The sequence below is a fragment of the Rhinichthys klamathensis genome, unplaced genomic scaffold, assembly GCF_029890125.1.
Source record: "Rhinichthys klamathensis goyatoka isolate OS25496 unplaced genomic scaffold, OSU_Roscu_1.1 h1tg000298l_1, whole genome shotgun sequence".
Taxonomy (NCBI): domain Eukaryota; kingdom Metazoa; phylum Chordata; class Actinopteri; order Cypriniformes; family Leuciscidae; genus Rhinichthys; species Rhinichthys klamathensis.
In genome coordinates this window covers 677,501-692,037 of record NW_026606817.1, presented here as the reverse complement: position 1 = coordinate 692,037, position 14,537 = coordinate 677,501, and the positions used below count along the sequence as shown (strand labels likewise).

General features: G+C 36.3%; 1 protein-coding gene across 17 annotated transcripts in view; it reads right to left on the bottom strand.

Moving 5' to 3' along the window:
• nrxn1b (neurexin 1b) overlaps positions 1–7,092 on the bottom strand; it is a 148,499-nt gene extending 141,407 nt beyond the window's left edge. For all 17 annotated transcript variants that reach the window (XM_056270173.1, XM_056270178.1, XM_056270179.1 and 14 more), the window contains exon 1: positions 6,428–7,092. In XM_056270173.1, coding sequence (XP_056126148.1) covers positions 6,428–7,004 — 577 coding nt within the window. In that variant the 5' untranslated portion in view covers positions 7,005–7,092. The remainder of the gene's footprint in view (positions 1–6,427) is intronic.
• Positions 7,093–14,537: the final 7,445 nt, after the last annotated feature.

The following is a 14,537-nucleotide window of genomic DNA, read 5'->3' as shown; positions in this document are numbered from 1 at the left end:
TGTGCGTTGCTTTTATTTTTCAGTGCATTTGTTTTACAACATATGGCTATTACTGCCATGGGATTAATATTATAACTATAATTATATAGTAGTGTAATGTAGACAGACACTATATCACAACTTTTCTTTGTTCAATTTGCACACTGAATATGGGTTGGAGCTCTTTATTTTGAACTCTCAAAGTGCACCAGATTGATGAATTTAACATTAAAAAGCACAACATTTTCTTACGGGGGAGCATGCCCCCGAACCCCCCTAGAGGGACAGAGGTGCACTCACCACAGATTTCACTAAATCCTGTGGGAAGAACCGGTATTGCTATCCCAGTGCAGCTTATAGCTTGTTTTAGGATTCATCAATGTGGAGTATAGTTCAACTTAGTAGTTATTTCATCTGTTCATCACTCTTACTCACTCCTATTCACTTATGGCATTAGTGGTTTTAATAGGAGTTGGTATACATATTCAAGGGCGTGCAAAGTTCGGTTGTGATTATGATCATATGTAGTGGGCCAGTCTGGGCCAAAATGCCCGGGCCAATTTTTTGTCCCAGTCCAGCCCTGCCTGGGAACATTCATAGATAGTAACTTGAGTTTTGCTGGAAATGTGGAACATATTTTTAAAAAGGCAATGCAGAGATTGCATCTTATTCGGAGGCTAAAACACTTTGGTGTGAGCAAAAATATTTTAGAAATGGTTTATAAGAATCTTGTAGAGAGTATTATGTCTTTTAATATGACTATGTGGTATGGAGTTCTGACTGTTAAATCCAAGCAGAAATTGTCTAGGGTGGTTAACGTAGCTAGCGCAATCGTAGGTAAGACACAAAGACAATTAAATGAGATATATTTATTGAAAGTTAAAGAAAAGGCATGGGTTATTATAGAGGATTCCTCTCATCCCTTACACTCTAGCTTTCAGTTGCTTCCATCGAGGAGAAGGTTTAGACAACCTAGGGCGAGTAAAAATGTGTACCAGATGTCATTTGTGCCAACTGCTATTCGAATTTTAAATGCTGAGAAGATATGAATATGAGTAGGGGTGGATATGTAAGCTATGTATAGCTGCATGGGAATGTTACTGTTTTTATTTTATGTATATTTTTATGTTTGTGATGTCCTTGTGTGTGGTGTATAGTGAAGCCAAAGACAAATTTCCACTTGTGGACAATAAAGGAACTAAACTAAACTAAACTACACTAAATAATTACTAAACAATATTTTAGGCCTATAAAATTCAGCCCGTATAAATGTGCATTTTCTAAGCTTAGAAAATGGACAAAATTCATTTGATTCTAATTATAATGTAACATTATTGTGAAATTGATTTCTTTATAGGCTATTTGGTGTTAGTATAGTAAATCCTATGTTTTTATCCAACTAGGCTATGTGTGGGCCTTATGTAAAATACGGAACAAATCGCGTCCCTTATTGATTTGATACGGACGCATCATTTTACTTGTAAATACGGGACAATTCCGTATTTTAAGGGACGGGTGGCAACCCTACCACCAATCCTACAATGCGTCGCTGCTGTAAGGTTAGGCTGTAGGCTACACTTCAGCCAAAATGAATTCATTTAAAAAGTAACGGACAACGCACCGAATGGTAACGGTAACGGAGTTAATTTATTTAAAAAGTAATGCGTTACAGTATGAGTTACTGTCAAAAGTAACTGCGTTACAGTAACGCGTTACTGCCCAACACTGGTTATATACAACGCCATGTTGTGACGTGATAAGGCAACAAGCAAACGAAAGGTTATTTTCCATGTAAATCTGACATGAGACGGGAGATTTTGTCGATCGCTTGGTTTGCTTCTCAAAACTGCACATCAAAACTGTTTTATTGTCATATTTGTGTTGCATGTATTATATCACATGAGGTAAACAAAGATATTCGTGGCTTTCTATTTTCATTTAGAGCTGTAAAATCTGATTCATTCTAGTGAATCAGTTCATTTGGACGGTTCTTGCAAATGAACTAAATTTCATGGCATTTCGGTTATTTTTGTACCAAGGTTAATACAACCCTGTTACTCATTCACTGAGGAAATAAAACATCTTTGATATAATTATAAATGACATTACTGGAGAAACGCCCTATATTTATCTGGTGTTTGGCAGGCAGTGCTGTGGCTTCACCCCTGGAGAATTGTCCTTCCCCTTTTTTATTGTTTAAAGTGGTAGTTACACTTGAGTATTTTTTTTTTCAGCCAATTTCTTCTTTTAAGACAGGGTATTTTACGCTGCTAAACTGATTGTAGGCAACTAGGCACTGGAATGTAATGAATGTTTTCATCTGATATTTCATGATGAATACTCTTGTGTAATACAATGTTTGTAAAGCCATCTCGACTGGCAGAGAAATGACTGACAGCAGGCAGATGTACATGTAATAATCATATGACTGCATTCCCAGAAAATACAGAAGAGGATCAAAATTGCATGTATTACCACTACTCATCTAAAATAAAACTAAGCCTGAGCATCTTTTTGAAACACAATTGTTATATGTATACTAAACCAGTTAGACTTCACTGCTATACTGGTCTGAACAGGATTAATCATATTCTGGACCTGCTTTAATAATGTTCATTAAAGGCAAAACTTACAATAAGGCTGTTTTCATTAACACTACATTATGCATTAGTTAAGAAGAACTAGCCAACAGAACGTCTTTACAGCATTGATTAATCTAAATAATCTAATCTATTAACATTAAATAGTGCATTAACATTATCTGATGCATTAGTTAACATGTATAGGTGATGATCAACACCTCTTTATAACATTTATTAACTCAAATACAAATAAATTAGTCATTTCTTCCTCCTGAGAAATGTTGTTTTGAGGTGAGATGGGTTGGAAACAGCAATGCAATCTAATGGATGAATCTTTGATGTACAAATGCAAGTATATTTCTGTTCTAAAACGTTGTTGTTTTTTGTACATTCCTGTAAAGTGGGATCTATGATCGTGGGCTCTTTACTAAATACAAGTATTATGATACGGCTGGACCTTTTTATAATGTGAAATTAAGTATTATGTAGCCTAAAGGACATTAATTAATGTTAAACATTGTATATGTATAAACAACCAAAAACAAAAATGAATTAATGTTGTAAAGATGTATTATTTGTATACAACCACACAACACTAATTACTTTAAACATTATATAAATTAATACATAATTAATTAGTTTGTCTTCTTTCTGTTTTTACTTTAATGCAGTGCTGTGGTTAAATTGCTTATTATCATGCATATTACTAGGATATTGGCTGTTTATTAGTACTTATAAAGCACAAATTAATCCCTTATTCTGCATGACCATATTCTACATCCCTTAATCTAAACTTAACAATACTAACTATTAATAAGCAGTAATTAGGAGTTTATTGAGGCAAAAGTCATAGTTATTAGTCAGTTAATAGAGAATTGGACCCTAATTAAAAGTGTGACCAATGAGCTCATTATGAAAAATATATATTTTTTTTCAAATAAACCACAAAATAGTGAATTAAGAATTAAGGGCAAAATAGCAGAATTAATTTTCTTTACGCAAAATATGATTTGTGTTGTTTTTTACAGACTTGTGTGATCTGAATCTCACAGTCCAATATTTGTAGTCGGATATCAGCGATTAGTGTATTGATCTATTAAGGAGTCTGTGCTCGTCAGATCTGCTGCTGATAATAAAGTGTGGTGGATGCAGCAAAACAGCTGCTGTTGATGACAGAAACATTAGATGTGTTAATATTCATAATGTGTGTAGTTCCTACAGAAGAAAACACCTTCTCTCCTGCGCTTGAGGCTGATGGCACTAATGATGATCCTCTCAGTGTTTAATGACTCTATTGTCTGCACACCGCCTCCATGCCAATGAACTCAAACCAGAGAAACCTTTAAGAGACTCCAGACGTTATTCAACATCATAATAACTCTTGCTGAATGATCCAATCTAAAGCTAATCTACAAAAATGACCAACAGTATTCGATACTGCACTATAAAACACAGCGTTGTAATTACGATATGCCACATTTAATTACATTATACACTCACATAATTGGGTTACACTTTATTTTAAGGTGTCTTTGTTACACTGTAATTAAGTAATATTAAGTATCTACATGTTCTTACTATAGGGTTAGGATTAGGGTTTGGTTGAGGGTTAGTTGCATGTTATTACGCATAATTTATTACTATAGTAACTACATGTAACATATGTAACAGTGACACTGTAAAATAAAGAGTTAAACCTTAATTGCTAATTTATGTACTATAATCAAAGCTGACAATGAATGGAAAACTTGAGCTCATCTGTCCTGGATCTTATTTTACTGTACGAAAGCAAAGCATTAGACAGTGCATTACAAACATTAAAGATCTCTGTGATTTATGCAAATAAATAGGCGGTCAAAAGACTGGATTAATTAAGTTGTTCTATGTTTTTAAAAAATAAGTCTCTTCTGCTCATCAGAGGCAGCTTTTATTTGATGACAAATACGGTAAAAACAGTTGAATATTATTGGAGTTTAAAATAACTGTTTTCTATGTGCATATACACTCACCTAAAGGATTATTAGGAACACCTGTTCAATTTCTCATTAATGCAATTATCTAATCAACCAATCACATGGCAGTTGCTTCAACGCATTTAGGAGTGTGGTCCAGGTCAAGACAATCTCCTGAACTCCAAACTGAATGTCAGAATGGGAAAGAAAGGTGATTTAAGCAATTTTGAGCGTGGCATGGTTGTTGGTGCCAGACGGGCCGGTCTGAGTATTTCACAATCTGCACAGTTACTGGGATTTTCACGCACAACCATTTCTAGGGTTTACAAAGAATGGTGTGAAAAGGGAAAAACATCCAGTATGCGGCAGTCCTGTGGGCGAAAATGCCTTGTTGATGCTAGAGGTCAGAGGGAATGGGCCGACTGATTCAAGCTGATAGAAGAGCAACTTTGACTGAAATAACCACTCGTTACAACCGAGGTATGCAGCAAAGCATTTGTGAAGCCACAACACGCACAACCTTGAGGCGGATGGGCTACAACAGCAGAAGACCCCACCGGGTACCACTCATCTCCACTACAAATAGGAAAAAGAGGCTACAATTTCCAAGAGCTCACCAAAATTGGACAGTTGAAGACTGAAGAAATGTTGTCAGGTCTGATGAGTCTCGATTTCTGTTGAGACATTCAGATGTTAGAGTCAGAATTTGGCGTAAACAGAATGAGAACATGGATCCATCATGCCTTGTTACCACTGTGCAGGCTGGTGGTGGTGGTGTAATGGTGTGGGGGATGTTTTCTTGGCACACTTTAGGCCCCTTAGTGCCAATTGGGCATCGTTTAAATGCCACGGCCTACCTGAGCATTGTTTCTGACCATGTCCATCCCTTTATGGCCACCATGTACCCGTCCTCTGATGGCTCCTTCCAGCAGGATAATGCACCATGTCACAAAGCTCGAATCATTTCAAATTGGTTTCTTGAACATGACAATGAGTTCACTGTACTAAAATGGCCCCCACAGTCACCAGATCTCAACCCAATAGAGCATCTTTGGGATGTGGTGGAACGGGAGCTTCGTGCCCTGGATGTGCATCCCACAAATCTCCATCAACTGCAAGATGCTATCCTATCAATATGGCCCAACATTTCTAAAGAATGCTTTCAGCACCTTGTTGAATCAATGCCACGTAGAATTAAGGCAGTTCTGAAGGCGAAAGGGGGTCAAACACAGTATTAGTATGGTGTTCCTAATATCCTTTAGGTGAGTGTATGTTTTGTAACATTAGAAATGTTGAATACAAACTTTTAAATGGTAGCGTATTAATGTTTCCACCAATATCTGAACTGTTTTCAATATTGATAATGATCAGAAATATTCATAATAAATCCTCATATTAGAGTGATTTCTGAAGGATCATGTGACACTGAAGACTGGAGTAATGATGCTTTGATCACAGGAATAAATTACACTTTACTATATATTCACATAGAAAACAGCTGATTTACATTGTAATAATATTTCACTGTCTTAACTGTATTTATGATCGAAGACACTCTTGCAAAAACATAACTATTCCAAACTTTTGCTCGCCAGTGTAGATGTTCATAAGAATGTATTTAATAATAATAAACATTATTTTATATAGCGCCTTTAAAGCAGCTTCTCAAGGCACTTTACACAAAAATTTAAAGTGAACACACTGGAATTCAAAATAATTAAAACCATTAGGAAAAAGCCAACCTAAAAAAGTGAGTTTTTAGTGTGGATTTAAAAATGTTTCGATTTTGTGCATCTTTAATATGAGAAGAGTCTAGAGTTATCTAGACTCAAATAAACGCAGAAATGCATGAATTAGTCTTGGTTTACGCATGACTTGCACCTTTATCAGTGTTTCTGAATGCAGATCTCCTACCTTCACTGCAGTCTGTTCCCCGATAGCCGGTTTCAGAGCAGTCGCACGTCGGCTGGCCGTCCAAAAGCCTGCACACGCCTCCGTTCAGGCACATGTCGTCGGATCCGCAGAGCTCAGCGTCGACCCCGGCGCTGTTCATGAGGACGGGCTCAGACCCGTTCACCTCCAGCGCTGTTATCCAGCCCGTGAAGGGAGCGTGATCCTTCACAGTGTCCGATGTCAGCGGTAACGACTCGGGAGGAATCCCGCCTAAAAACAAGTGGCTGAAGACGGTCATATCCCGGCGCTTGGACTTAACCTCCACACACTTCCTCTCCTCATCAACGACGAGGGTGGTGTTTCTGAAGTTCCTCCGGATCGTGACCGAATGCCACTGGTCGTCGCTGATGGGAACATCTGAGAGCACGCAAGCCGGCTCGGCACAGAAAATGGAAAAGCACAGTCGGAGTTTCCCCGTGTGTATGTGCAGCTCGAGGAAATCGCAGAAGCCTTCGTCGTCAAAGTACACCAGAAGGCCCTTCAGACTCTTGGTTTTCACGCTGAAGCTCATGTGACTCTCACAGCAAGCGTTCCACATGGGAAACGAGGCCCACTGTCCGTCTGAACCCGTGAAACTGAGAGCGGCCCCGGCGTCCAGCGCACACACCAGCAGCCCGACCCACAGAACACCATAAATCATGATGAGCTTATATCTCTGGACCTGTCTATGTCTAATAGTTTTGTAAACAAGTCTTTAATGTGTGTGTCTATACAAAAAAAGGAAAATAAACCTTTCTAACCTGATATTTACTGGAGAAAAACGTGGCAACTAGCCAAATCTCTTTTACATATTTCAGCATCTGTATAAATCATCACGGATGAGAACATATTCCACATTATTGTCCATATCAAGTGTCTCATAGATTATATGTATAGCCTAAATCAATAACGCAATCTGGATAATCGGGTCGGGTTTCGTTTGTTATGTTTGCGTGTAATCTTACATGCTTCATAAAGCACAAACACACAGCTCATCCTTTCATTTCAAAACAGAAAACGGTCCGGTTCACATAGCGTTCACACTGACATTTTTAACTCTGAAAACAAAAAACTTACCGAACATCCAAAACAATGTTGTGTGCTGGGTTAAATGCGTACATATGGTGTTGTTACCACCTGAGATCTGGTAAAGAGCTTATCAATTCTGTAAGGAAGATCTGCTGCGAGGACACGCGGTTCGGTCCGCTTGTTTGGTTCGGACGGCAGCGTTCACATTTATTCAAATGAACCTCACTAACAGAGCAATCGCACCAAAGTTCGCTTGAATTCAACCAAACCTGCCAAGTGTGAACACAGCCTTAGAAAGACTGTTTCTGGGACATATCGTGACCACAATCTCCAAATTCCAGAAGTTGTTTAGAGACATGTTCTGGTCCTCGTGTCATCAACCTCACTCATGTTCCTGTGTGTTGTGTCTGAGTTCGTGGGCTAGGTCCTGCAGGCGGACGTCATCTCTGATCCCTCAACACAGGTCCGAGACACTGGAGAGAAACACAATAACAGTTCAGCTGATAATCAGGAGTGTGTTTCCCAGAAGCAGCGTTAGACAACTACGGTCGCGAGTTCTGCCATTATCAGCAGTTTAAAGGGACAATATGTAACAATTTTGTAATAAAATATCCAAAAATCACTTGCACAGTGTGAAATATTTCCTGCAGTTGTGTACTAACAATATCCCAAAAGTCTCCAAAGATTTTTTATTTCAGAGAAATTCCAGTTTTAAATAAGTGGCCGTCCCGGAAAAAAATGCCGCCTGTCAATGACGCAATATCCGCGCTATCCTCGGTTTCCGTTCACACTGCCTTAGCCATGACGTAACCATGGCAACAGACGTGGACAACTGCGCAGTGCGTAACGTTTAGCGGCACGCAGTTCTTGTTTCTTTCAAACATAGACCATGGCAAGCAGACTTTGGGACAAACAAGGAGAACTAAAATGAGGAACAATATCAGCGTGCGTTTTTGAGATGCCGAGAGCTAGCGTCCGCGACTAACTTGGACTCGACAGAGCTTCACGAGTCACGACAGCTTTATTAGACAGGTGAGCAAAAGTACATAAAACAAATCAATGTTATATCAACATGATGAAATGTTAGAATATGGTCAGTATTTCATTCTAATGTTGATCTAGCTGCTAGTTTCGTATAGCAAACGAACTAACACGTAGTATAACATTATAACTTTCAACACACATTTAAATGCCGTTTAGTGTGATAGTGTAACGTTAGACCGAGTGAAGCAGCGCTGCGTTATCTCAAGTTTAATTCGTCTAATAAACTGACCTGTGTGAGTAATCCAGCACTCGCGGTAGTTCGGTAGAATTAAATGTCCTTATTCCTTTATATCCGCGGGACTCGCGTGTGATATCTGTCTCTTTAGCAATCGCGACCTGCTTCATACCACTGCAATGTTAAAAAACATGAATGTTTCCACTCAACCATAAACATTATTAGATCCATCAGCGTGACAGCAAGTCCAATCATTCAGCTCATCACTGCGTCATCAACCTACGCCTGTGTTATTGTTGGAAACTGCGCCCTCTTGTGGCGAAAAATTCTTACATATTGTGCCTTTAACGAGTCGCTGTTACCCGAAACCATCGGTCCAACGAACATTCGCAAACATCATCGCAGAGGTGTGTGTGTGAGTGACAGATCTCGATCTGTGGTTAGAAGCAGTTTCATGTTTGCATGACATGTGGACTCAATAAATCCTGATCTTGAGCCAAATAAGCAAGCTGACATTCAGTGCAATCTGTGTCTTTAATTAAGAATACATACAAATGTCATTTACGTCTTTTAGTTTGTGGAGAGATCTAAAGCGTAGTGTTTGAAGAGTGCGCATGTGTGAACGAGCTCTAGTGTAAGAACGAGTCTATGATTGAATCTGGAGATAAAGCAAAATAACTGAGAAATATGAGAGATATTCCTCAGATGCATGTCTGTAATTTTACAAAACATCTCGCATTAATTCGAACTCAAACAGATTCATTAAAAGTAGTTATTACTCCTCCACGTGCGTGACATCATTAACCAGCGTGGTTGAACGACAGGTTTGCGACAATACGGTTTGGGGAAACAGTCGTGACTATATGATTTCTTCACTACAGTAGTGAAGCACGAGTTACGGCGCTGTACGGGAAACACACCCCTGACTGACATCTTAAGCTGTGCTCGATTGTTTAGCGACGGATCCGGCTAATTAGTGGAGTCGGGAAAGTTAACGGATCATATACCGGATTTCAGGTTGATCAGACTCATAGCAAGGTTTCAAACGCCAAGCTTAGTCTGGAGATTATTCCAGTTATGAATAATTTATTCAGTTAAATATTTCTTTATTATTATTTTATATTCCTAATAAATTCAGGAGTTTCTTGTGTAAATGTATCCATTACAGTTAATGTGCATTTATTTTTGTATAATAAAAGAGACATAAAAAAGAATGATCCATGTGGAGATGTTGTTCACATCAAGGCGTTTACATGCGCACATAGTTTTTCATAAAACAACCAAAACCAATGCAACCCATTTAAAATACTGTTCTACTTACATTATTATTATGCAAAAGTTTCAGAAAATTGCATCAAATTACAAAGTTGAGATATGTCATGTGTTGGAAATACAAATAACGGTCGAATCCAACAGATCATCGTCAAAACAGGGCATGGACCCTTTGCACTTCTTCCACTTCTTCATCAGTTTTTTTATAGCCTAAATATAACATGGATTTAACAAGTTATGGCAACACTTGATAACACTGTTCCTTCATTAATGAATAACTACACAGGGACAAACGAGTAACGCACTATTAACACTCTAGTAACTCTGATTAACGAATTAGTAAGTATTAGCGCTCAGATGAATTTGGAAGGTCACTATTAGATAATCAATAACTGCTATTTTTCATACCTCACTGAAGACTATTAAGTACTACTATATTCAGGTTCATAATTAATATTAATAATGCATAATGTCTAATTAATTCTGAAGCGCAGATCATGGGAACACACTATTAATGAATCATGTGTTACCAAATCCATCGGAAGAAATTACTATTCAAAACTTTACAAAAAACACAAAAACTTACAATGAATTAAGTAATTACTAGATATTTATCATGTTTTTCACTTTAGATACTGATGCAAATAATGAGTAGATCTTTTAGAAAGATGTAGAAACACTTCTAATGGGTTACCATTACCTTATATTATACATTATTAATATTAATTATGAACCTGAATATAGTAGTTCTTAATGAACTGTCACCGTCCCGCTACCGGGACGCCTAACTTTACTTCACTATATTTCTATTAAATCCTAATCTAATTATGACAAATTATATATCGTTGGAAAGGTCAAAGACTTCTAAATAGATATTCTACCCCTGTTTTGTGTTACAAATTATGTAGGAAGAGTAATTGATGAATTTATGACAAGAGTGCACCTCAAAAAATCTGCATCATAACAGGAGGTCTGACCTTTGTCACAAAAAGTCGATGCACCCACTTTTAATCATTGAAACTTCTGTTTTTATGCTAAAAGTTTCATAATAAAACATATAATCTAGTATTTTTCAATAAAAAATTATAATATAATATTATCCTCTAAAAATTATAATATTATCCTCTAAAATATAATATTATCTTTTTTATCGCCTTTTTTATTATATCACATATTCTAGTAGTTATCATAAATTAGGTATCATTTGAAAGCTGATAAACTCACAATTCATCCTGTGAAAACCGTTTTATAATTGAACGTTGCGTTACCATAGAAACTGAACTCTAAATTATTTTATCAGGCTCCTCCCCTTTTAGACATCATTATATTTCATAATTTATGATCAAAACCTTTTCTAATCTTGACAAAACACATATTGTCAGAAAGGTCTGTGTCTCAAGGTTCCAAATTTTGTGACAGAATTGATATTTGGACAGAAATGTATTAATTTGTTAAGGCAGAATGTATACAACTAAATTCAATGGAATTCAATGGCACCCGGTGGCTATTTTTGGTACTACGCCTAAACAAAATCTCATGGGAACTTCAATTTTTGTGATATCAACTTCAAATTTGGAACATAACTTGGTTAGATTTATGGCTTTGATTTTATAGTAATTTTAGACTAAAAAATATTTTGTAAAATATATATTATATAAAATAAAAAATATATAGTACAGTATATTTGATTTACTGTAAATTTAAACTTCCATAACTTTTTCATACTTTAATTTTTTGAAGTGTTCTCACTTCAGCAATAATCTGTTGAGTGTTTTCTTTAAAACAAGACCAAACTTGGGTATATATTCCAAAGCATTCTTGAATTACAACCATTTAAGTTTGAATAGTGCATTTTAACCCCCATTCTCAAAAAGGGGGTTGACAGCTAAGGGGTTAATAGTCTTCAGTGAGGTATGAATAATAGCAGTTATTGATTATCTAATAGTGAACTTCCACATTCATCTGAGCGCTATTACTCATAACTCATTTATCTGAGTTTCTTGGTTAATAGCAGAGAGTGTTAATAGTGCGTTACTCGTTTGATCCTGTGTAGTTATTCATTAATGAAGGAACAGTGTTATAAAGTGTTACACAAGTTATTCACAACATTATCATTATTATACTTAATTTTCCTGAACATGTACAAATGTCTTAACATTAACTTTCAGTGGTGTATGAGATAAATAATAAGCTTATGTTATTTTGTCTTATTTAAGGTGACTGTGAGTCCCTGGATGAGAAGAGCTCTATCTCATCTATTCCAGGTCCTGGAGTCTCTATTAACCAGATGATGAGTTTAGTTGGAAAATACTGACGACAAACATGAGTTTTACTACTGTTTTCACCACCGCCTTCACTAAAGCGTGTGTGTTTGCGGGAACACTTTACGGTCCCATTAATGCATTACAGGACATCAACTAACAACGAGCAATATGTTTGACACAATATTTAATAATCTTTGTTTACATTAGTTAATAGAAATGCAGCTGTTCATTTTAAGTGCGGCTCTATTAAATAATATTAATACAACTTTTGATTTTAATAATGCATTAAAATGAACACCAATATTAATATATAGGCCTACTTTAGATGTATTTTATTGTTAGTTCATGTGAACTAATGTAGTTAACAAATTGAACCTTATTGTAAAGTGTTACCAAAAATATAAGGTAACACTTTATTTTTTACAGTGTCATTGTTACACATGCTACATGTACTGTAGTAATAATACAATTAACCCTGAACTAAACCCCAATCCTGACCCTATCGTAAGTACATGTAGTTACTTATTATTACTCAGTACTTAATTACACTGTAATACTGACACCTTAAAATAAAGTGTAACAAAATATTGATCAGGTCAAAGCAAGTTGTCACATTTATATGCGAGAAATGGTCACAGATTTGATTTGTTGTCATTTCATTAAGTAAACTTTTTTAATTTTTTTGTCTCATGAATGTTTTTATTCATAAATTCTTTACTTTGTTTATTTAATGGTAATTAATGGATATATTTTAGAAGTTGGTTTTTCATGTTTCATACAAAGTTATTAGTCAATAAACACCAGATGACCACTGTGACAACATGCCCCACTACAGTTCCTGTGTCTAATGTTTAATAGTTTTGTAAACAAGTCTTTAATGCATGTGTCTACAAAAAAAGGAAAATAAACCTTTCTAACCTGATATTTACTGGAGAAAAACGAGACAACTAGCCACATATTTTTTATATATTTCAGCACCTGTATACGGATGAGAACATATTCCACATTATTGTCCATATCAAGAATGATGTCTCTAAGATTACTTGTATAGCCTAAATCAATAACGCAATCTGGATACTGGTGTCGGGTTTCGTTCGTTATGTTTGCGTGTACAATCTTACATACTTCATAACGCACAAACACACAGCTCATCCTTTCATTTCCAGATGTATAATAAAACAGATGCGCAGTGTTTATTAGCCATGAATGGAGATCCAGATGCGATAGAAACGCCCCATACGCAGCAAAACTCCCACACGAGCTCATATTCCTCAAGACAACATATATTCATGTTGAATGTATGTTATTAAGCGTATGCCATCATCAAACAGCTGTAATCGAGCTCATCCGAGTCCATTCAAGACAGAAAGCTATTGATCATTTCGTACAAAACCGAAACTATATTAGTCATGGCACAAGCGTATCTGTTTCTGTCACTAAACATATGGGATTTCTGCAGAATATAGACCCACAACATATACATAAAGATCGTTCAAATGACGTGAAAATTGGTTTACCCAGTGCGCCGTGGCTCTCGTCGGGCGGTGAAGACGATAGTTTTGCAAAGTTATTGTTGAGGTGAAGCTGTGAGGAGAAAATGTCTGCTAAATAAAGCCCTCGATGATGTGGACCCTTACCTCAGACTGTGATGACGCGTTTGACCTGGTTTAACGGTCATCAGCATCGTAAATCCTGCAAAGTTTTGTTATATTTTCATTTTTTTATAAGTAGGCCTATGAACATTTATAACACCATACTTTGTATTATATTACCTTTGCATAATTATTATTATTATTATTTTTTTTAAGTTACCAGCTGTGACCTGTGAGGGTGTTTTACGGACTCTTTGCCCAGACTGTGATGATGCGTTGTGGTTTTAACGGTCATCGTAAATCCTGCAAAGTTTATATATATATATATATATATATATATATATATATATATATATATATATATATATATATATATATATATATATGTATATATATATATATATAAATAAATTTATGTACATGTATGACACTATACCTTGTATTATATTATCTTTGCATCAAATGATACAAAAAAAACTACTTAACGATAACTTGAGGGTGTTTCTAACACAGCGGCTTTGTGAGTGACGGTAAAATAAAATAAAAAATTCCGACTGCCGTTATACATTTTTTCTCTTTTAGAAGGTTGTGGAAACACGATTGTGGAGTTTTTCTTTTGCTATTTGAGCAAATTGGAACACACAAAAAAAATATATCATAATCTTATTATCCACACTCCGGGTCACGAGACGCGACTCTGGTTCTGCAGCACCTTG